Source organism: Coloeus monedula (assembly GCF_965178545.1).
Source record: "Coloeus monedula genome assembly, chromosome: 11".
Classification (NCBI taxonomy): Eukaryota; Metazoa; Chordata; class Aves; order Passeriformes; family Corvidae; genus Coloeus; species Coloeus monedula.
In genome coordinates this window covers 9,080,712-9,104,745 of record NC_138791.1, presented here as the reverse complement: position 1 = coordinate 9,104,745, position 24,034 = coordinate 9,080,712, and the positions used below count along the sequence as shown (strand labels likewise).

Below are 24,034 nucleotides of genomic sequence, written 5' to 3'. Positions count from 1 at the left end.
TCTGGGCACTGCCACCCACTGGGACATGGTCCTCATCCCAGTGCTGCTACCTGGTAGGACATGGTCCCCCTCTGGGACATGACCCACCCTGTGCTGGTGAGGGAGCGGGTGCTGGCAAAGAGGGTATGGGATACCCTTTACCTTTTGGCCAGAAACAGCTCAAACTGGCCAAACCAGTCTCTGGGTCACTGGTCCACAGCCACCAGATGGTGCTGAGCAGCTGACAGACTGGGTAGACTGGGAGCCAGGCAGCACTACTGGGGATGGAGGGAGGGAAATGGTGAAACAGCATGTGGGAAGTCTGTCTTTCCATCTGTGGAGCCCTGCAGGGAATGTTCACCAGGTCTGCCATGGTGATGGGGTACCCAAGGTTGTGTGCCCCACTGCAGGAATGGTCCATGGACTGATGAAGGGGACAGACCATGGATGCTGTTGAACAGGAGAGCTTGCCAAAACTCCCTGTGCTGGTGCAGGGTGTGCACAGGTGCAGTGAGGGTGTGATCCCTGAGGCTGTAACACAGCAGGCAGCATTAAAGCATGGCTGCTTGCATGGCGCTTGGCATGTGCTCCAGCTCTGCTTCTTGCTGAAGTGGCAGGGTCAGGTCAGCTGGAAGAGACACTGCTAAACCAGGTGGGCTTTGTATGTGCTCCCCAAGGTGTACAGAGATGTGGCACCCTCAGAGCCAACCACAGACCCGCAGGATTTGCTCTGAGTTAAGCCTGGTGATTTTCTTCTGTTGGGTGAAAAATAAAGAGGTGGTTGGTCCCTGCAGAGCAGAGGGGAGGTGTCAGCATGGGGAGGGGAGAAAGGGTCAGTGGTATGGAAATAGTACTGGGCTATCCCCACCCACAGAGATGAGAGGCTGGCTAGGGCCAGAGGCTGTGGGTGGGAGTTACCATGCACCTAATATAAAACCTGATTTTCTTTCCAGCCCATGAGTTTCAGCACCCACTGGAGGATGGGTTGGACCTCCTGGGCTGGTCTTCAGTTCTACAGTTTCCCTTGGAAGACTGTAAACAAGAAGCCAAAGAGGGAGAAGTTGTTCTCTGGCTGCCCAGGACTCCCAGGAGAAGCTGTGGGTGTGGGTATCACCCTGGTGAGCAGGGGAGGTGTGGGGAGGTGGTGGGAGCAGTGAGATGCCCGTGCAAGGCAGGTGGCTGTGCTGTGCTGTGCTCTGAAATCATGGCTGCTCGCTTTTGCCAGCAAATCTTGCATTTGTGTGGTTTCCTTTTCCTTCTGCTATGTACACTTTTTTTTCTTCTCTCTTCACTTTGTTCCTTTTGCTGCAGAGGCAAATTTCAGCCCTTCCAACCTTTTGGTTCCAAACTCTGCACAGGAATAAAACTAAACACAAACTCCCAGCAGGGCTCAGCTTTAATCACACATGAGATGTTAATCTGCTGGAGGGTCTCAAGTGCTCCTAGTATCTGAGCCTTTCTTTTCCTTCTGCTGCTCTGCAATTCCCCTGGCAGATGCCTCCCAACTCCTAAGAGCCTCCCCAGGCTATTTTTTTTGAGCAAGATCACAAGTGAACTTTCTAGCTCAGAAAAACTTCTGTGAAGAGCAGCAGAGACAGTCCTTCGGCAGCTCCCAGCTCTCTCTTGAAGGCCTGGCTGTTTTTGGAGGCAGCAGGAAAATGGAGATGGCCCTCTCCATCAGCTTGGGATTCCCCCTGCTCACCGGTCTCAGGTTAGATGGCCACGAGCATGGCTAAAAGGAAGAGGAGCCCTCGTGCCTGGATTCCCTGGTGGCAGTGCCTACATCCCTGCTTAACGTTGGCTGTGATGCATTGGGAAACCTGCTGGCTCCAGCTCCTCACACTTGATGAGCTGCCAAGCCTGGAAGACATAAGGGATATCCTTACAAAGCAGCATCTGGAGTTCAGGGAGATCCCAAAGCCAGCCAAAAATGGTGCCTGCAAGGCCACCCCTGGCCAGGGACCTGCTGGAGTAGCCCTGGTGGCAGAAGCCTGCATGGTGACAGTGGCTGGAGGAATAAAGCAAGCCCCACCTGAGCCAGGTGGATGAGAGACTGAGCTCCCTGACAGCTCCATTTGGGCTGCCCTGCAGCAGCTCCTCCAGTCTTCAGTGGGCACCTCGGGTCACCCATCTGGCAAGGGACAGTACCTGGGCATGTCATAGAGTCTGAGCAGGGAAACCATTTGGAAACCTCCTTGGATGTATTTATAGTTTGTAAAACCCAACCATGGGAAGAGAGATTTTGAAGCCAGGTTCCCTTGAGCCCTCAGAGCTGATGGGGAAGACAGCAGATGACCAGCTGACCACCCTCCTGGCCCAATGACCCTTTCCCCCACCCCAGGGATTGGGAGCTGCTCCCTTTAAATTTGGCAGACACAAACAGCTATAGCCCTAATTGGTCCATTTGCTGCTGTCAGGTGTTGCTGCTCTGTCTCTCCCCTGGCTCCTGGAGATTCTAAGCTCCTGGTAGGTGCTGTGTTTTTTTCTTTTTTTCTCATTTATTCTCAGTAGTAAATGTGCAGGAATCCAGAAATGGCTCAGGTTTCTAGGTCACTCTGCTGCTGTGTGTTTGTTAAAAGGTTCCCTGATGTATGTACTGCTGCAGGAGCAGCACTGGGGCAGAAGGAGCTCAGGGAGCGCAGTGTGGGAGGCCGTGTACCCCCAGGGAGGGTGGCAGAAAGGAGCTGTGTGGAGAGGAGTGAGGCATCACTTCAGCACCGGCTGTTTTATTCTCAGCCTCAGGAACTGGGGCAGCTCTCCTTGGGGACAGGAGGCCTTTTTAGCTGGGGCTGCCTGTGTTCATCCTATTTAGAGCTGCTGTCTTTGCAGATGTGGTTTCCATTAACAAGCAGGATCTGAAGCTGTCCAGTAGCTGTGTGGGTTGAGGTGTGTGCTGATTGACCAGATCCCGTTGGGATAGAAAAGGAAAGACACAGGCACCATCAACCCCTCTTACAGGGCTTTGTAACAGGTGCCACAAGCTCCACTGTACCCTCGGGGGTCTGAGCTGCCTGTCCAGCCAGGCAGAAGTGGTATGTGGGAAGGAAGGGTGGCACTGCTTTTCCTCTGCTGGGGATGTGGAAAGTTAAGGGTGACTTTGGGATCACCCAAGTCTAGTTTGATCCCTTTTTTCATCCTCTGGACCTGCCTGCTTTGGCTGGGTGCAACAGGCAGCCCTTGTTTGGCTTTGGATGCACCTGGTACTCCCTGAGTATGGTGTGTGTTCTGGCTCGATAGATTAATGACCATTTGTCTGATTTTAGCTGGTTGCAGCTGGTCAGGTACGACTCACTGTCTCAGGGCTCCCCATAGCATCTGCACAGGGAGCAGTGAGGCAGGGATTTAAGCTTGCTCACTCTGCTGCAGAGTGAGGTTAGTGGGCATGGGACAGAGCTGGCACCTGGTGACACTGTGTTGGGTGCCTGGGCTCAGGCCTACTGCAAAAAGCTCCCAAAAAACCACTTTGGAAGCTGTGTGGCCAGGGCAGAGGGCTTTCCAACTAAGTGCATCCTCTGTACAAGGATAAAATCATCACAGGAGAGGATAAAGGCAACTTTTATCTCAGATAAGAGGGGCTAGTAAGGAGCAGAGACAAGTGTGTCTGTGACAGATCTGGGCTATGTGGGTCCAGGACAGAGGGACAGCAGTGCGGGTGGCCTGGCAAAGGGCTGGCAAGTGTCCTGCTGCTTGTGCACATCCAAGCACAGGGCTTGCAGGCAGCACTGAGCCACAGGGGCTGTGTTTGCCCCAAGCCTGACAGGGGGCCAGTGCAGGTACTGTGGAAAACCTTCACTCCCCAGCACAGCCGCATTTGGCACTGGTACCTCGTGAGCCACTGCTCTGTGGGGCAGCCCTGTGCTTTGCCGAGTCTGCAGGCAGCCTCCAGACTCTCTGCAGAGTCTGCTTCTGACAGGAAGCTGCAGGTGTCCAGTGGAGAGGCTGCACACACACCCACCCATGGGTAGCTGCCAACACCTGCAGCTCAGGGCAGACAGAGGGACACACAGCCCCTTCTGGTTTTTGCTGTATGAGGATCTCTAACCACTTTGGCCCAAACAACTGTGCCAGGCAAAGGCAGTTGTGGAGAACCATAGTGCTGTCCCTGCAGCTATGTCTGGGGTATTCAACAGTGAATTGAGGCAGCACCCCCCAAGGTATCCAAGTGTGAGTGAGGACCTACATGGGCAGCACAAGGGATGCAGGGACTTTTGGCACATGCAGCACACAGTAAGAGGCTGGCAGGGGTTCTGTTGTTTTTCTCCCCATAAGGGTGTAAGTGCATGCACATCCCTGAGGAACAAGGGCTTGGCTTTTGCCCCTGTCTGGGTCAGGGCTTTGTGGGGTGGCAGAGCTCTGACCTCAGGGCACACAGCTGACAGGAGGCAGGAGTGGTCAGGGCTGAACTCTGCTCCACAGGGAACTGCACTGCCTGGCCGTGGGCAGGATGGGGCTACCCAGCCCCTCCACCTCTCCCCAGCCCAGCACAACACATAGAAGCGAGGCAGTGATGGTTTTATTTCAAAGTAAAACAAAGGTATTTTTTATTCTTTCCAGAGCTGCAACATTCAGCTTTGCCACGAGCATGTGTGTGCTCAGACCGGCTCCTTGTGTGCGTTTACTCAGGGCACATCTATTCAGGGCAAACCAAAAGCAGGAGACTCTTTCATAACTTGGCTGAGTCCCACCTCTGGTAAAGAAACCCCATTACCCAGCCAAACATGATGGCGTGGTCCCTTGCACAGCACGTGCTGCTGAGCAGACAGGCTCTATAGAAAAATCTAAAAACAAAATGTACTTTCAGACATTCCACATCAACTTTTCCCCTAATTTTGCTGGGAAGGAGTTTTGACTCAAAGTGTATCACTCTCATCTCCCTTCATACCTCTCCCCTCGGTGTGGTTGCTAAAGCAGAGTTACAGGGCATCGAGGATGTTGTCGATTTTGGAGACCAGGTCCTGGCGCTTGTTGGAATGCATCTTCTCGTTCTCGATGTACGTGTCCTTCTTGAGCTTGCCTGCCACCAGCCGCTCCGCCTCCACCGATGACTTCAGGACCAGCTCCTTCACTTGGCCATCCAGCTTCTGAATCTCACTTACCTGGCAGGGTGACAAAGCAAGGGAGTATTAGAGGAGACAAAACAAAACAAAAAAATCCCTACAGTGAAGCTGGAATAGAAGAGATGGTAGATGAAGTCAGTGCTAAGTAGAAACATCTCCAATCCCTGAATGTTGCCTCCTGAGCCATCACCTCTCCCTGGCATCACATTATGAAGAATATTCCATGAATGGGTAACTAAGCAGTGCAGACAAGAGGGGCTCCAAGGACCCAGGAGCCATACTGGCAAGAGACTGTTAAAGAGTATTTAATGACAGATTTTAAAGGCTTCAAGCTAAATCACAGCTCTAACAGCTGGAAGCTGTGTCCCTACACTTAACACTCATGGTGCGTGAGTAGCAGGTCTGCAATGACAGAGCTACTCTTAAGAGTTAATAATAGATTAACCAAGGTGGCTGTTGACTAAATGGACCTTAGAGACTAAAGTGTCCCTCACTTGGGGTTAAGTGGCTATTTTGGGTAAGTGTTAAAATGTATTTGAAGGGCAGGACAGTGGGTGTACGTTCATTGTGCCATGGCTTTCAACATGGCACAGCAAAACACCCCCCGAGGAGCATCATGTTACCAAAATTCTGTCAGCACCAAATGCAAACGTGGAAGAAAATAAGAGATGAGAGAGAAGATTTTGGGTTGACTGGTGTGAGTAGTTAAGTCAGAACTATTAATGTGTGGATAGTCACCATTTTTGCCTAAATGTCACTGCCATGAGCTCAATGAGAAGCATCAGGATTGTGTTACAAACTCAATAATGTGTACAAATGCAGCTGGTTCAAGGGCTACTTAAGAAACAGCACAAGCAGCTGTTTACCAGCAACACTTACACGGCTGCATAACTGAGATTACTGCAAAAATAACACTTTTCACACCCCCTTGCAGAGATCAAGCCATTTTCAGATAAAAAAAACAACCTAGACTGGCTGCAGAAACTAAACCCCCAGTTAAAACTCATGCAGAATACTTGACAGAGCCAAGAACAGGAGAGCTTATAAAATAAATTTTAATTTCTCACTTTATCACATAAGTCAGAGCCTTCTGTCTTCAATTTAGACTGCAGAGAGGCTATTTCATTCGTCAGTGCCTTGTGCTCCATCTCCAAAGACTTTTTGCCACTGTTCAGGGTGGAGATGTCCCGCGACTGCTTGTATTTATTCACTGCTTCATCAAAGTGACGGTACAGCCCAAGCCTCTTGTTCACCAGAGTAAGCACCTGCTCTGTGATGCAGGCAACCTTCATCCTGGCTTCAGCAGCTGGATCCTGCAACAGGACAGAAGGGAAGATCAAAGCAGTTGTATCTTTGACCTGCATCAAGCCACGCCTGCAATCTGCCACAGGACTGTTATAGAAACTGTTCCTTTTGCAATTAAGTCAACTGACAGTAATTAGGTGAATGGTGCAAGTGCTGATTAGGGCAAGCACCTTTCAGCACTTAGCCCAGCCCAACAAATAGTTTTAACAGTGAAAACACTGCAGAGGGAGACACCAGATCAGCCCTACAGGAGTACCAATGCTCAGGCTGAACAAAAACAGGACTTCAAACAACAAGTAAAACATCTGAACAGCACGAACATTCAGTGAGAATTACTGGTATGAAAAATCTCCATTCATCAGCTGAGAAATCTGCTTATACTCCCACAGGGCTCTTCATCATACAGACCTTGGTGATGGAGAAATCCAGCCTGACATAGACGATCACAGTGAAGAACAAGATGTAAAAGGCTCCAACCACCAAGAGAGGCTCTTGCAGCATCAGGATTTTGTTGAAGGTGTAATGAACCTACAAGATAAGTTCCAAACACTGAGCAGAGTCCCATGTTACTGCAGGGGTTAACCCCTCTCCTCAGGCAGCAGCAGAACGACCCATGCAGTCCAGCAAGTGTTCATTTCTTAGGTGTTTTGACCATGCTGCTGAATTCAGAGGAGGCACAACTGCTGAGGCCACACTCACCACAATGTCCTGGATGTGCTGCTCCACCAGGTTGCTCTTGTGTGCCACAATAACAGGACGTCCAAAAGTGTCCAGATATGTGTAGTGAAGCTCGTCTGAGGCACGATTGATTTCATAGGGGCTGTCCACATGGATATTCCTGCGGATAAAACCAGACAGTTCCACATGACCCTATGGTGTTTGAGATGATGTAACCCAGGACTTGTCTGGCCAATTGTGGCCTCTAGCACAGGGTAAATTATGCACTTTAAACAAGGCTCTACAAGGAAGCAAAGCTGTGTTCCAAGATCTCCTCCATATGCACAGTCATGGTTTTGATTCACTGTCCCCAGGCCATTAGAGCAGACTGGAGAACTGCCACCAACACAGCACTGTCTGCAATAACAAGCCAGGAGGAATGACACTTACTTGGCACCTTCTGGCAGGACAATCTTGACAGTCAGAGAGTCTGTAACTTGCTCATCAAACACGTGGTCAACAAACCTCATCTTCAGGGCATACTGATCACCTAAGAGTGCAGAGCAGAGGGTGGTTACAGTTCCTCAGAGAACAAGAAACAACCTTGAAGCTCAGCTCCCACCCAAGGCAGGAGCACAATTTGCATGGATAATTGTGCAGCAGGGGGCACTAGCTCACTCAGATATAGTTTAACCAGATGTCTACAAAAACCTGAGGGAAGCACAAAAAAAGTGGATTTGCATATTCTAGAAAAAATAGCTGGCAACTGTTGTTGTTAAGGTGCAGTGTATCACAGCTTTCAATTCTTCACTGTACAGCAACCACCTTTCAACACACAAGAGGGCAGTTTTTATTCCCTTCCCCTCAGCCACCCACCAAGATTGTAGAGGTATTCGTAGCTTGGCAGGTTATAGCCAATGATGTAATGGGTTTTCCAGCCCCCAAAAAGGGGGAATCGGGGACGGATCTCCATCTCCACAGAGTCATCCAGGACAAGGAGGTGGCTGGTGGAGATGTTCCCAATTTCATCTCTGTAATAGACGTCCTGAGCAGCAGCTGGGAGAATGGTCTGTATGGAGAGAAGCAACAGTGAGTGCATAAGATGGGTGTTACTTTCAGTGAAACTGGCAAAACCAATAAGGGCTGGTAAGCATTGAGAAACTGTGCTCCCACGTGAGACATGACAAAATGGCCATTCAGTTGCACTGAGTGGTAAAATTGTGCTATTACAAGCAATCCCACAAGTGGCTGCCAGCACTAAAATCACTTGGCCTCCAAATGAATGTGCTTTCTCCAGCCCAGTTTCAAACTCCCTAGACAGCAAGGATCGCATCATGCCCACCAGGACAGCAATCCCCTTTTCGCTCCAGCCTGCTGCCCTAGCTCACTGGGCTTGCTGGCTTTGCACTCAGCAAAATGAGATTTCTGTTTGGCTGCACCACCCTAGAGAATTACAACAATCAATCTTCGAGGCTTCAAGCAGCAAGAAAGATTTTGGTTCAGATGAGAACACATAATACTTTTTACATCTGGCTAGCAGAGCCACAGCTTTAATTCTTGTTGAGTGCTTTGTGAGCAAGGAATGAATGGGTGAGTTTCCAATTAATACTGTTCAGCATGAGGAGGATATGACAGAGAGGCAACTCTGAAAACAAGGAGGTGGGGACAGAATAAATGGCCCATGCACAGTGGAAAGCCCAAAGCAGACATCTCAATACAGGGGGGTAAGGGGTTTAGAGGGTCCCTGAGATTGGAGGGGTGGGAGTGTGGAGAACACTATATGCCCTGGTATGTGCAGTCTGTTGGACCAGCAGATGCAATAAAGTGTATAACCTCCTAATGCTGCTTTTAAAGTCTATTCCTAAGCAGCACAAGCTTTCTCTGAAAATAGACCAGAGTTTTAATATTCCCTTATTATTGGGGTATGGTTACCAAACAAAAGGCAAAGGACAACTGTATCTTTTTTCCTCTGGGGATCTAAAAAAGGGGGAAGCCACAGTTACAAAAAAAAATACATGTGCAAAATGTCAACCTTAAAAGACTTGACAGAAGAGATCCCACTGTCTGGCTGCCTCTGGTAGTCATATCTGGAGAACGGCCCTTTCAGCACTGCTCCTGTGTGCTTTAAATCAACCGTCTCTTCAACTGCAATGTTACCCCAGTGAGACACCTCAATGACTCGTGTCATGCTGGTGATGGTCAGGAATGGACTGTTATTTTCATAGTGCACCTTCAGAGTGTCCTAATGAGGGGAAAAAAGATAAACTGTCAGACCCAAAGTAAGGAGCAAGCTCCCCTCACAATGATCCACTCCATGTGTCACAGAGAACCCTCCTTGGCACATACACACGTTCCTGGCCTGCACACAGTCTAACTCGTGTTTGACCTGCAATTTCTACGTGAAAGCCTCTGCTTCCCACTCTCCAGCCTCTGAGACACATCTTCCATGTCTGGAAGATGCTCTCTGCAGAGCCACAACCCCTTTGCACAGACATTTACCTGGCTGTATGGAGGTATGTCCTTGAAGGGGCCATATTCAATCATGTCCTCAGTGCGGGAAGGGTTGCCCAGCTTGGTGTAACTCTCCACATTCCTGGAGGCCAGTTTGACACGGGTTGTTTGGGTCTTGGTGACGTATGGTGAGTAAAAGTAGTGATTTCCTTCAAAGACCACAAACTGCTTCTCGCTTTGGGTGATGTGGGTGGGATAGGGCTGCAAGACGTGCGTGAAAACCATTTCAACAGAGACACGGACCTTGGCTCCTGGGGCCAAAGGAGATGGCAGCTTCACGGAGAAGAATTTCCCACTGGGAGGGAGAAGAACAGGTAAGTTATGTGGGATCTCCCTTGAGAGAACATTCAGATCCACCCACTGCAACATCCCCTGTGGAGGGGTGACCATGTATCCCATGTATAATGTGTGATTTGGGCAAGTATTTTACTTGCTCCTCCAAGACATAGAGATGTCTTCTCCCAGCAGGTGTGATTACTCTAGACTGGGGAAGCAGCCCAGGGTGAACTGTGTCCAGGCACAGTTACAGTCTTTGCTTCACAAAAAAACCACCGCGTTCCCTTTTTGGAAGAGGAACGGTGAAACACCACTCCTTAATCCTGCATTTATAAAGCTTCAGCAAGAGTTTTTTCTATTCTTCTCCAGATGACAGGAGTGATCTGCATCAAAGGAAGCATGGGCACAAGTCCAGAAGACTAATCACAAACATCTTAAACACCTGTTCCCACAAAGTCTGTTCATTCTCAGATTTTTGCCCACAGGATCTGAAATTAAGGATGGCCAGAATAGGAGCAATGTTTTGGATGGAGGTTCTACAGAATCTTTTACAAATCTGTAAGGATGCACTGGACAGACTGAGGTGATGCCACAAGTGAACATACTTCATGTCATGGCTGGTGGCCCAAGGGCAGGATCATATGAGACATGAGGGCACATCAGAAGCCACTGTACTCTTGAAATGCAGCTGCACTGTGCTTTTGAGCCACTTTACAGGCACCACTCAGCTCTCATGGCTCAGAAAACACCTGCGTGCCCAGCCTGCAGCACCCACATAATATTCCAAGCTTGGCAGTACAGAGCCTGATGCAAACTGCAGCATCCTCTCTCCCTGCAGCAGGAAGAGCCTGTGCTGGGCCATGGTACCCAGCACTCTGTGGTGCTCTCCACACAGGCACAGGGCACTAAACTCTCGGCCAACCACCTGAGAGCTCAAAAGCGAATGATGGGTAAGAGCATGACCAAATGCTTGTCTCACCTGGTGTCCCTTAATAAGGGGCCAGGGCATTACTCAAAGCCAAAGCACTGAGTACAAGAGACTGAGCACAGCTGAGGAAGAAAACACTCGTGATCTTTAGGTACGTCGAACTGGGGTAGTATCTCTACTTCACTGTGAGGACAATTATGAATCCCCCATGCACAACTCTAGGTATTGACCTTAGAGGGTGATACTCACGTTTTGCCCTTAACTTTAGTCTCTTTCACTTCCAAGGTGTTCTCCTCCTCTTCCTCACCTTTCACCTGTTCCCAAACAACATATGGATCAGTGCGCTGCTATTTAATAGACTTAACACATCCAGGGCAAAGTGTACAGTCCCCGTAAGGAGTTTTTAGGAGGGATGTCCCCCGGAAAGTACAAGCTTATATATAATTAATTTATTAAGAAAATTCTTTTTAAAAGGCCCTTTCATAATGTTGCTCACGAATACAAACTGCAGTGTGGTCAGTGTGCAAAAACAGGTACTGGAGGTTTCTGGTAACTCTCATGTTCCCATGTTCTCTCACCCTGGTTCCCAACCAGGCACAGTCACCATAATTTGCAGAAATGAGAATATTGATCAAATGCTTCTGTGATTTCCCTTGTGACTGGGGAGTGAGCAGGCCGCGGGAATATGGCTTGACCAGTTGAGGTATACTACAGAACCCGGTATATAGATATACTATAGAGCGCTGTTACGTACGTCTCTATGCTGCATGTAAAATTTATATAAAGTGACAATACTTCTGGGATTAGGACAGAAGTATTGTCCTACTGCTCCTCCGTTCCTCCTGTGGGTAAGGGCCAGGTCCCCCGTCCCGGCGCTGCCTGGGGCTGCCAGCCCTGCTCCGGCCGTGCTAGCGGCGACTCCCGCCCAGCCGTGACGGCGTGAATCGCCCCCCTCATCGCCTGCCAGGCCTCCCACCTCCGCCCTCACACCGCGACAGACAGTCCCATTCCCGGCCGGCTGCGGGATCCGGGAGCGGCGCTGCGGGATCCGGGAGCGGCGCTGAGCGGCCGGCAGTGCCGACGTGTCCCTCCGGGCGAGGGGCCGGGCAGCGCCCGCGGCCCCTCCGCGGCCCCGGCGGGAGCGGCGCTCGGTGCCTGCTCCCCACGCTCACCTGCACGCCCAGGTGGGCCAGGCGCGGCTCCAGCCCGGGCTCCAGCGCCAGCAGGAAGGCGGAGGCGGCCGCGCCACCCGGTGCGTTGGCGAGGTTGAGCTCGGCCGAGACCTTGGCCAGGTGCGTGCTGAGGTCCAGCGAGCGCCGCACCTCCTCCAGCACCAGATCGGCGCTGGCTGCAGCGGCCGCCAGGCAGAGGAGCAGGAGGTGGCACAGTAGCCCCGCCATGACCGGCACCCGCGTGGGGAGGGCACAAGATGGCGGCGCCCGCGCTGTACGGGGAGGGCACAAGATGGCGGCGTCCAGTGGGGGAGGAGGCTCGCGATGGCGGCTCCCAGCGGTGCTGGAGGCCCGCCTCCCTCCTCCCCGCCTTCCGCGGTGCCTGAGGGGAGAAGCTGGGCGGGCGGCTCCGGAGTCCCGCGGATGGTTTCGGCTTCGCGCAGCCCCGGCCCTTCCTCGGTGCCCAGGTTCTGTCGGCGAGCTTGGGTGTTTCCGCGGGGAGCTGGGCCTGTGCTCTTGCTGAGCTCTCAGGCCTGGGCAGGCCTTGGGACCGGCCAAGGGCTGCTTGTTGGGCCCTCCTGGGGTCTCCCACTTCTTTTTCTGCCCGAAAAAGAGCAAAAAACCCCAACTTTAACAAATATTCCGGGATGCTCAGGGCTTTTACGTGCTCCTCAGCCTCCTCTCCAGCCACGGCACAAAGCAGCTCTGTTTCTCCATGTTTTTAGCAGTGGCCGGTTCCTGCCAGGGCTTCCAGGGGCCAGAGGTGTCAATCCTTGTGGAAGTGCTGGGCATAGGATGGCCTGGAGGAGCTATTGGTGTGGTTGACACTGAGATCACCGAGCACAGCACTGGGAGCACTGCAGAGGGATGGACTTTGGTGCGTTTGATTATGCTGTTGAATTAATGAGCCTCAAATTGGGACAGTTCATCTCACTGGCCTGGCACACAGATCATTGTTGCTCAGCAAGGTGAGGTTTAACACAAATAGAGTTTAAGCTGAACCCAAGTTTTCTGCTAAAAAGCACAGATAATTGACAGCTAGGTGATGCTAGAGTAGAAGTGCTACAGGTAGCCAAGGCATGGTAACCAGCCCTGAACTGACTTAAGGCAGCTGGGGAAAGGAAAATGTTAGTGGTTTAACACATGACTGGGGAAGAGGTGATTGACACTTTATTCCCAAACATCTAAGGCAGATAAAAGCGAGGAACGGATGTTATCTGCTGTGATTGCCGGAGCAGGGCTTTTGCCTGTGAGCCCTGTGGGACAGCAGACCTTTCATGTTTGCATAATGGGATCCAGGACTCAATCTTTCTTTAAGTTCCTAATATGAGTCACAGAGATAATTCTTTGATTTGGCCTGAGATTGCCAAGTATCGGAAGAGGATTTCCTAAATTATGTGTTTGGATATGGAGTTAAATAGCCCCTTGGCAAAGGCTAAATAGAATGGGATGTGTCCTGGTGTGCTATGTTCAAAACAGCATCATTTCTCAACTAGCTTTCTTTTTCTCCCTTTACCATTCCCCCACCCCCCCAAATTCCGATCATGGAAATTTTCTTGGCACATTACTTCACTTTCCCTTTGATTTATGTAGGCACCAGCCCTGTGAATTTGGCAGTTTGCCCTGTAGCATATCCTAGCACAAGCAGGTAGTTTGTAACCGTGTTTTGGGTGACAGTGGTGCTCTCTTCCAGCAGCACAGCAGGAGATGGCTGCAGGGGCGGGTTCCACCTCCTCAGCCTGATGCTTCCAGCCAGGGAGATGTTCCAGGTCCCTCTGCTCTCCAGGAAAAGCCTGTTTATCTTGGCCTTCTCCAAAGAGCTGGGCTTTGGGGCCTGGAACTGGGTAGGCACGTTCAGAGGGAAGCAACCATGAAACATGAGAGGCTGAGCAGAACAGATGCTTCTAATTTAAGGCTGGCCAGCAGTGCTGCATCTGGGAACGCTTTCCAGTTGTCCAGGTTGGGTTTGCAAGTTCCTCTGCTAGGAACGGCTGTCACTGTCCTTCCATGTGTCACAGGGAATAAATGAACTCCAGTCGGCCTCTTTAATAAGACACGCAGCTACAGCTCTTATTTCCCTCTCTCCCTTAGGGCAATTTCTCCTGGTAAATGGAGGGAAAGAAATAAATGCATATGTCCCTTGTGTCTGGAAATGATTGGGCTTCAGTTGTTACATCCTGGGCCAAAGGTTGCTCTCCAAGGGGTTCATCCCATAGGCTGGATTTGAACTCGCTGACAAATGCCAGTTTCAATATGTGACTCATCCAGACCCTGGTGAGCTCTGAACCATACTGTTGTACACTAACCCTGTGTTTGAATCCATTTCTAATTGTGATAATTGAGTCATGCTGAGCCTGTGCATCATCTCTTTCAAGACTTCAGCCCTACCACATAGGCTAAATTTGTCCTTGGGTTGAAAAGCTGCTGCCTTTGGGCTTGTTCAAGGCTACGTTTGGCTCTGCAGGCCCCTCTTGCCACTGCTCTGTGAGCAGTGCCAAGCTGTTCTTCATGCATGGGGTCAGTCACAGCTCCTCGTAGCCCCTGGCTGGATGTGCTGGTGATGGTGGCTGGGACAGCTCCAGGGACAGCTCAGGGACAGCTTGCAGGCTGTGTTCAAGCAGGGACAGGCTGCAGTGCCCGTGTGCAGATCTGGCCACCCAGGCCTGGTGCCAAGTAACAGAGAGAGCCAGGAGTTCAGAGCTGCTTTTTCTCTCTTTATGTGTTGTTTTTTCAGTTCCCTCATTGCAAGGAATGTCTCCCTCCAGCAGTAACGTCCCAGAGAGCTGCAGGTCAGGAAGCAGCATGAGAGAGGTTACCAGACCCTGCTGCCATCTGGCAGAGTGCCCCAGCTCCCCGTGTGCTGTGGAGAGAGCGTGTCACCCTCAGGGCCAAGGAGCAGTGGGAGGGGGACAGCCGCGATGGAGCCGGTGCCAGCCCAGCCGTCTGCCAGAGCTGAGGGACCAGAGTGGTCTAATAAATGCCTCTGGCAGGATAAACCATGGACAGAACCGCACCCCAGGAAAAGCCCTGCGTTCCTCTGTTTTTACAGGGCTGATGCCAAACTCAGAGCTGTGTCATCTGTCAGAGCAATTTGTTCTCAAGGAGGGAAGGAGAAGTTGTTTTCTGGAAGGAGGGGGTTGGCTGTGACCACAGAAGCACACTGAAGCCTGTAGCAGCAGGGAACAGGATTTATTCTGGTGTGATCCTCATACCAGTGGGGAGCCTGCACCAGGAATGTGCAGGGACCATGAAACAGTATGTTGCTCTCTGAGGAGCCCAGGTCAGGGGCAGGAGAGAATAAACAGGGCTATGCATATGTAGCAGAAGTCATCCTGGCAATACCTTGAAGATTTTAATACAAATCTATCGGTGATCATGAAAAAAACCTCCCTGCTTCAGACTTTATTGGTGTTTCACCATTTAACCTAAATCCAACAGCCTTTTGGCTGCCAGTGGGAGGCACAGGACACTTCTCTCTCTGTTTTCAATCCTGAGCAAGGTGTTGCACTTGCCAGTCATGAGAGCACAGGTATAAGTTTGCTTAGCCTTGCTAAGGCCCTCAAAAAGCAGCTGGAGAAAAAGAAAAAAAAACCACTCTTCCAGTTTCATTATTTTTACAACCTCATTTTTTAGCTCGTCAGCACAACTCACACTGAGCCTCTGCCAAGCAAAGCACACTGTTATTCTTATTTGGGGTTTCCATAGAATGGTAGACTTGGAGGGGGCTGTTTGGAGCTTGGCTCCTACTCTTTGTTCAGCTACTCTGGAAACACATCCTGCCTTAGCAGAGAGACAGTGGTGATGGGGTACTGTCTGCCTAGGGGCTGCTCCTCTGGGTTTTTTCAAGTTAATTTAGTGATCTGCAGTAGCCCATCCCTCCTCCCTCCTTATAGTGTTCACCTTTCTTTAAAATAATTTCTTCCTGGTTTTAAAAAAAAAAATCTGGTTTTGTCTCCTTGTCAGACCACAAGACTCAGAAAAAAAAAATAATGAAAAAACCTGTCTGTGCACAGCAATTGTCTGAAGCATTGGGAAACACACAGGGAAAACCTCGTGGAAGAATATGGGAGAGCATCTGTGAGTCCTGCAAGGAGGTGAGACCACTGTGTGATGAGTGTTGTTGAAATAAGGAGAAAAAAAAATGTGGAAAAGAGGACACTTCACAACTTTAAAAAGTACTTTTAACTCTTCTTAAAGCTTACTAAAAATGTAACTGAAATAGCCATAGGCAGGCACTGGCAGGCTGTGAATGAAAAATATCTGCCACACATGTACAGTTGAAATGCAAAACCTGAGCAAGGTATGTGGTCCACACAAGGAGAGCTGCTTTGGGCTGGGAGTGTCTGGATTTTGTCACAGGATCAGAGCATGTTTTGGATAGAGGGAACAGTGCTGTTTTAACTATATAAAAAATTGAGGGTGTGATTAGGGCTGCAACTCAAGCACTTCACAGTTCACGTAGGACCTGGGTACCCCACAGCTTGAAAATGCCTTCGGTGGACTGGCATCTGCAAAGCCAGAGGAGGAAGAGAGGAGGACAAAAGTGCGTGTTTTGGAAAAGACAGACGCTGCCTATCACTGAGAACCAAGGAGGCAGGGAAGCTGCTGTGCTTCCCGGCTCCAGAGGAGAAGGCTGGGGGTCCTAGCTGTGGGCAGAGGGGAGACCTGCTGGCTCCTGGGGCAGCAGCTGAATCTCACCCTTGTGCTGCAGATGAGGGCTGTGATCACCAAATCCTTGCAAGGCCTCACACAGAATCACATCTCTCCGTCTGCTTGTTTGCCACAGGGTTACAACCTCCCAAGGCCAGTGGTGGAGGCAAGAGCACCCGCGTTTGGCTGAAATCACGGAGATAAATACAGTGAAAGAGCCCCGCAGTGGAATCAAGGTAGGAACACCTGAGAGGCTGGTGCTGAGATCCCTGACCTGCGCTGGGCGTGCTGGGGTCCTGGCCGGCAGCTGCAGGAAGGGGTGCCACTTCTGCCCCGTCCAGACTGGGCGATGGAGCCGGTTCCCAGCTGTGAGGGGGGACAAAAAGCCTCACCGCCCCGCGGCCATGTCCCTTCGGCCTTGTCCCCCACCCCGCCATGGCCGCGCGGTGCCGCCAGGGGGCGCGCGGGGCGCGGCGGGGTGGGGAGGGGCGGGGTCACCCCTTAGCCCCGCCCCCGGGCCCGCCCGGCCGCGGCGGCGCCGCCCCGATGGCTGCGGCCTCACCTCGGCAGCAGCGATCCCTCCCGCAGGATCCCGGCTGCAGCCCCCGGCGAGGCGGCACCCCCGGGCTGTTTGTGATGGGCGAGAGCCGCCCGGACCTGCGGGGATAGCGGGCACCTGGCGCTGCAGGGATCTGCAGGTTTCACTGTGCCCTCCCGCTGCCTGCCGGGCTCTGGGGCGGGCAGTCCGTCTGCTGGGGTCACTTCAGGAGGTGGTTTGTCCCCGGGGTGAAGGACGGAAGGTGAGGGAAGGGCTGTGCGGTGATGCAGTGCCCGAGTGCCACGGGACTGACGTGGGATTTAGTGCCCATCTCTCTGATAAGTGCTGTTGCATTTTAACTCCTGACCCTTTAAGGTCTGCCAAATGTGATGCCAGTACCCACCTGAGACCAGTACAGTTCTGTGGTCCATGATCCTGTCCTCAGTGAAGTCTGGAGAGGAATTGTCACTGGCCACTCAGCACAATAAGGAAGTTTCCATCTTCACATAGAGCAACTCCTCTTTCTCAGCTTGTTTTTGGAAAGGGAAGCACTTGCTGGTGTATCTATGTAGGAGCCTGTTGCTCATGTAGTGTTTAACCTTGATTTTAAAGCTTCAGTTTTGCAGGATCTGCCACACACAGCAGGAAGCTGAGGATCCCACTGACAGCAACAAGAGGGGGTCATTTACAGATTGGCAGCTCTTTTGCTCCCTCCAGGAGGCCTGAGTTCAAGCAGTGAGATAATGCAGATTTCTCACCAGGTTACTAAATTTTTGAATCCGTCAGCAGGGACTTCCCTGAATCATGCTCTGTGAAGTGCCAGCTGGGATTTACATTTCTCCAGCAAAGGCACCCCTGAGCCCCTGCCTGGCTGAATCAAAATCTCTGACCCAAGCCCAGCTGTTCATGGACCTCAGCATGTGTGGACCTGGCGGTCAGCAGTGGCCCCTTCCCCATAGACAACCTCATCATACCCTGCCAGATGGCTGGTGGTGATTCCTTGCTATCGAAGGTCTCCCAAAGAGAGGGAGCATTAACCCCTTGTGAACAGCATTGGTCTGCAGCAGTGTATGCAGTCACTTTCCTGATAAGAAAAACATCGATGATCAAGGAAAAAAAAAAAGTGAGGATCTTGCGATCCTTTGTTCTTATTTCTTTCTCTGAAGGCTTGGGCTCCTCACACGTAGCTCTCCTGCCTGCCTGCTAAGAAATATTTGATAAGACATTTGTGTTGTTTTTCCCTGAGTCAGAGAGCTGATCCACTCCAACAGAAAGGATGGCAGCCAGGGCTCACTTAACCCCACACAGGTCACCCAGAAAGCAGCTAAAAGACAGCCTTAGCCCCCAGAAGGCCAGCCCAAGCTCTGATGTTGGTGTCTGAAGCAATTGGGCAGAACAGATGTTCCTCAGGCTGGTGTTGTCCTGGGGTAGATGGGATAATGCATCTTCTGTAGCCTCATTGCTCACAGGTTGGTTGAGAACTTCACTGAAGGAGACAAGCCCAGAGAGATCCTGTTTTTCTAAAAAAAGTAAGAGATGCTGATTTCTATTTGCCAGAAATTCCGGCAGCGATATGGAGCCAGTCCTGAATGCTGGAACAGAAAAACTGGGGCTGTAACACCCACTTAGAAGCATTTCAGTTTAGGATCATGCTTTGCGAGGCATACCTTCAATTTGGTGGCTCAGAGATTTGCAAACAGTGAGTCATAACTCCCTGGGGTCAGAAATGCAGCTGCTGAGGCACCAGGCATTGAAAAGTGTTGTCCAAGATAAAAGCAAAGCAAACCTCACTGCCCACACACCCTTATCCTTCAAGGCTGAGTATCTTTGTCACAGTCTTTGAAAACATGCACTCAAAATTATACCAGCTTCTTGTGGTTACCATTGATACAGGATTTGCTTCTCCTTTTAGAGCAGACAAGAGGGGATTGCGAAAATCTGTCACTTGAAAAGAGTTGAAGAGATCTGAAGCTAATATGCAGAACCCCGTGCTTGCAGAGAGGTGCCTGGGGTTTGAGGTGGGAAATCTGCTGTGGGACATGTCTGAGTCCTTCCCATGGAGAGTCCCAGAGGAACTCCCTAGGCCTCTGCATACAACCCCTGTCTCTTAGGATTCAGGATGGACCTGCAGACCCCAGAGAGCATGCTGCATTGCAGCCAGTTTGGTTCCTACCCACGGAGAGCTGTCTTTGGGACATCTTTTGGCACTGACTCACTGTTAAGGAAGAGGCAGCATGCAAGTCACCTGTTCCACAAAGTGTCCCACTCACAGAGGTCACGTGGCACCGGGCTCCTGTCCCATGACACATTCTGGGTGCAACAACAGCATGACATGGCCACCTTTGCCACAGAATGCCTGGATGCAGAGCTCATGTGGCTGGTCCACCCCATCGCACAACACCCTGTGCAGAGAGGAGCAGTGGCACTAACTCTGGGTCCTGCTGAGTGTCCCAAGCATTGCCAGCCATCGGCCTGTCCTGCCTGTCCTCATGGCTTCAAAGGCACTAATGGCATGAGCTGACAGCTCTCAGGCTCTCTAGATGTTCACTGTGAAGGCTTCAGTGCTTGGTAACAGCTCACAGAACTTGCTGCTTTGGTGACACACTCCTCATGCAAAACCTCGATCCCTGAACAAAGGCCTGTGCAGTTCTGTGCTGGCTGTTCACCTCTCTCTGTACCTATTTTTATGCCATTCCTACGGTTTAAAAAGCCTTTCAGAAATGTCTGTGTTTAGAAGGACACGGACCTGACAAAGTAACTGACTCACTCTGGCCTCAGGGAAGTTACTTCACTCTCTGGATCATCTTCTCCACTTGAGTATGAGAACAATCATATGAAATTACCTGGCATACCTTCAACACAGCTGTAAAAAAGTAATTACCTGGTATTTAAGACTGGCTGTAAAAGTGGGAAGGTGCTGCTGGTGGTGGTGTTGGAGAACCTCTGTAGCTGGGGACGTAGGACAGCTGTGAGACCTGCAAGAGGCTCAGGTGATTGTCACTATTTGTGTGACAGCTCGTGGGTTTATGGTTATAAATAGTTTGTGGATGCCTCTCTGGCCCTGAGCACAGTCTGGGAAATGAAAACACCCCTTCCTCTGTGACACTTGACTCTTCCATGGGCTTTGGTTTCCACCAGTCTAGGCCCAGATAAATACAGTAAGCTCAAGGCCGTGTGGTGCCCAGCTTACACCATAACCAGCAGCATGGGGTTGTTTCTTCCTGCCTGTCTTGCCAAGGCCAGCATAGATACTTGTCCAAGGGTGTCCCCTGTGCTCAGCATGTTGTCCACAGCCTCTGCAGGAGGTTAACTCAAAGGCCGAGCAGGTGTTTGGACCTCCTCATCTCAGGGAGTGAGCTGGCATCTAAGGGAAGATGCCAGCATTGCCACCTCCCAGTATCAAAGAGATGACAACTCTGCAGTAGTCTTGTGGCTGTTGCTATTGAACAGAGGGAAGCTGTCAAAATAGTCCAAAGCCATTTTTTCATGTGTCTCTTGTGTCTGGTGTGAGGGGACTTGGCACAATCAGGCTTTGCAGCGCTGCAGGTCGGCCCCACCCTCCCTGTGGGGCTCAGGCTTCCATGGCTGCATTTAGACCCTGTACTGGTGCTTTGTCTTTAAGATGTTCATCCTCCAGCAGATGCATTTTCTCAGTGAGCACAGACGTAATCCCTGCACTGTGTTCAATGTCCTCTGCACCACAGATTGGAGATCTGCCATGAGATAACGTGATTGCAGTTGCTTCCTACAGTTGGTATCTGGTGATCGAGTCTTGTCCAGAGCTACCTTTTCATTTTCATGTGATGCTGCTCTATGACTTGGAAACTATCAGAGGATTGCAAAGGTGAAAGCATTAGTAGATTACCAGAGCAGTATTTGTACTGCAGGGAGGGATTAGGGGACAGGGCAGGCAAAAGACTAGGCCTGTGCTCTTTCAAGTGGAAATGCATTGGTGACCATGCAATAGCAGATTTCTAACGAACAAAATGCCAGCAGAAGCAAGGGGAATCTGCTTTAGACAAGATAAATCAAAGAATGACAAAGCTTGGAGTACCAAAGCAACATTTTGTGTGTTTGTTGCATTTAAGTTCCCTTTTTTAATTTTCATATGTTGGATCATTATAATGACAGTTTGAGGAAGCTGGTCTGGAAGGCCAAAGGTGACAAGGGAAAGCATTGCACAGCCAGCTGAGAGAAGACAGCTACACACAGGGAGCTCTGGACAGTCAGTTTTCACTGAGGCACAGCCACTGTAGGCTGGTGCTACACCTTTCTGGGCACAGAGGCAAAGAAGGGTCCCAGGGACTGCAGGACTCTGAAGAGCTGAAATGTGCTGGACAAGTACCACGGGAATAAGGGGACCTCTCTTTTAATGTCACAGATGGCCGGGGGTGGGGTAGCTGTGTGTCCACAGGAGAGGGGGAATACATTAAGCACTGTGGGGAATGTCAGATGCTCTCAGCTCACGTCAAGGATCTGTAGGTGCCACAGCTGAGGTGATGTCCTCCCTGGGCCTCTCTGCAGGTGTTTTTGTACTGCTGTTCGCTCTGTCATCTCACGGATGAGAAGGGAAAGGGAGAGGCCCTTTTGGTCCAAGGACAAAAGCAAAGAGGTGGGTGAGACATATAATGTTTTATTGTCTCTAATTGGATCAGGAAGATTAGTAAATAGAGATTAGGTGACACAAAAGGAAGAAAATCAAAGCAGGAGACATTCTCACTTCCTGGTTTAGAGGAATGAGTGCATGAAATAGGTTGAGGTTTCTGCACCAGTAAATGTCTAAAGACCTGTTATTATAACCTCAGAGATCCACTTAGCTGTGTGAAGGCCACTCAAGGATAGAGAATGGATTTCTTCAGAGCAGTGTTACTGATTGGGAACGATTGGCATTGGGTTTCAAACTGATCGGTTTTTATAGGTTTTCATTGGGTTTTGACATTCTACAGTTTCCTTCAGAGGCTGCTAAAACTCAGTGTGCTGGGCTGCTCACTGCAGCACGCTCCGGTGTCCCGCAGGATACGTGTTTATTTTGATTTGGGGGGTGGGGCATGTCAAGAGCCGCAACTCAATACTTCCATTTGCCACCTCGTTACCACCATTCTTCTACTTTCACTCTGCCTCTGTGAATGTAGCTCCCATCCTGGATAGCAGGGACCTGTCTGCTGCCACTGGTCCTCTGGAGTGCCAGGATCTGTCTGTTCTTACAGGCAAGCAGGATGTCGCCTCATCAGCTTAAGAAAATGCTGTGTTCCCACAGAGGGTTGGAAAACAGCTGTTGGTCACGTCAAGAGCAAGCGGCACAGGAACTTGATGTGAAGTTCTCTTTGCAGTACAGGAGGAAATTTCACTCGCAGATTTTGTTTGCTTTTCATATTGTGTAAAAAGCAAATAAAAAAATGGAAATTTTTAAGAGAAGAGAGCTGAGGAACACGCAGTAATTTGCCATTAATGTCTGCCCATAGCAGCCCAGCATGTGGGTCTCCTGTTAAAGGCAATTGGCTGGGACACGCCAGTGCTCTGCTCCACCAGCTGCTGATGTGCTGAGGGCTTTTCCTCTTTTGTCCAGTTTGCATTTTAACTGGTACCAGGTTTTTCTGCAGCTCTTTGCATCCAATGGGGCACCCTAAAAACCCTAATAAACTGCTGCTACAAGTTCCTTCTCTGGAGTCTGGAGCATCTCTCTTACGAGGAGAGACAGTGGGAGCTGGGCCTGTTTAGTCTGGAGAAGAGAAGACTGAGAGGGGATCTCTAATCCATACAAAATATCTCAAAGATAGGTGCCAAAAGGATGGTGCCAGACTCTTCAGTGGTGCCCAGCGACAAGATGAGGAGCGAAGGCCATAAACTAAAACACAAGAAGTTCCTCCTCAACATGAGGGAGAATTTCTTCATGTTGAGGGTGGCAGAGCACTGGAACAGCTGCCCAGGGAGGATATGGAGTCTCAGCAGACACTCAAATCCCACCTGGACGTGTTCCTGTGTCACCTGCTCTGGGTGACCCTGCCTGGGGCTGGACTGCATGATCTCCCAGAGATCCCTTTCAACCCCAGCAGGTCTGTGATTGTGTGATTTTCTTTTTAATGTTGCTGGAAGTAGCCTCGGTCCTTTATTGTTTTTCATTAGCTTTAAAAATACTTTTTTTCTCCGTGGTTGCTTTCCTGAGGTCATGAGCTAACTAACCCACAGCAGTCACATGACTTGGATGACCACAGAAGAATATTCAAGAATGCCGAGTTACAAAATGAACTTGCTGTCAACAGAGAGTAGAAAATACGGATTTCTCTTGTATCACTAGGATAATTGTTACCCCATGGAATATGGTCGAGAGACTTCAAAGGGTCCCATTTTACTTGCCTGCACTATTGATCTTGGTGCTGGCAACTGCCAGGTTAATCAATCTGAATATATATTCAACTGGCATCTTGTATCTTCTTTCCTGACAAGTGCTGTTGCTACTACCCCACTTTTGATTACAGCTGCGAGTAAAAATTTATAAATATTAAATATATGTAATCTAAAATATAGCCTCTTTATTTCTAATAGCAATAACTAAGGTATTTTTTTCCACCTACTAATTTAACTGTAGAAAACTCCCTGCTAGTTCTTCAACACATTTTAGAAGAGACCAAAGAACAGACTTGTGCCTGCGTGTCCCCAGCCTTTATTTCTGAAAACATGAAGGTTTCTCTGGTCCTTTCCTCCTCCCCTCAGCCCAGGGCGCGGTGTTCGCTGCCCTGCTGCGATGGAAGCCCGCGGGGGAGGCAGGTCCCTTCCCACCCCTCCCCTCTGTGCGGGTTCCGGTGGTACCTCAAACATTTACTTTCCCACAAACACAGAAACGGGGCCCGCGTCCCGCACACGGCCCGGCCTCGGCGGCCCAACATGGCGGCCGGGCCCTCGCGGTCACGTGAGGCCGGCGCGCGGTGACGTCAGGGCCCCGTGAGCGGAAGTTGTCGGGGAG

The 24,034-nt window shown here is 50.5% G+C and overlaps 1 protein-coding gene across 1 annotated transcript; it reads right to left on the bottom strand.

The window, feature by feature from the left end:
- Nucleotides 1-4,474: 4,474 nt before the first annotated feature.
- RPN1 (ribophorin I) lies at nucleotides 4,475-12,175 on the bottom strand. The gene is made up of 10 exons (XM_082288526.1): nucleotides 11,886-12,175; nucleotides 10,963-11,027; nucleotides 9,498-9,804; nucleotides 9,031-9,240; nucleotides 7,875-8,067; nucleotides 7,449-7,548; nucleotides 7,041-7,179; nucleotides 6,750-6,869; nucleotides 6,104-6,349; nucleotides 4,475-5,075 (listed from the first exon to the last, which is right to left on the bottom strand). Exons 1-10 carry the CDS (start codon nucleotides 12,111-12,113, stop codon nucleotides 4,893-4,895), a joined length of 1,791 nt encoding a protein of 596 aa, XP_082144652.1. The 5' UTR covers nucleotides 12,114-12,175; the 3' UTR covers nucleotides 4,475-4,892.
- Nucleotides 12,176-24,034: the final 11,859 nt, after the last annotated feature.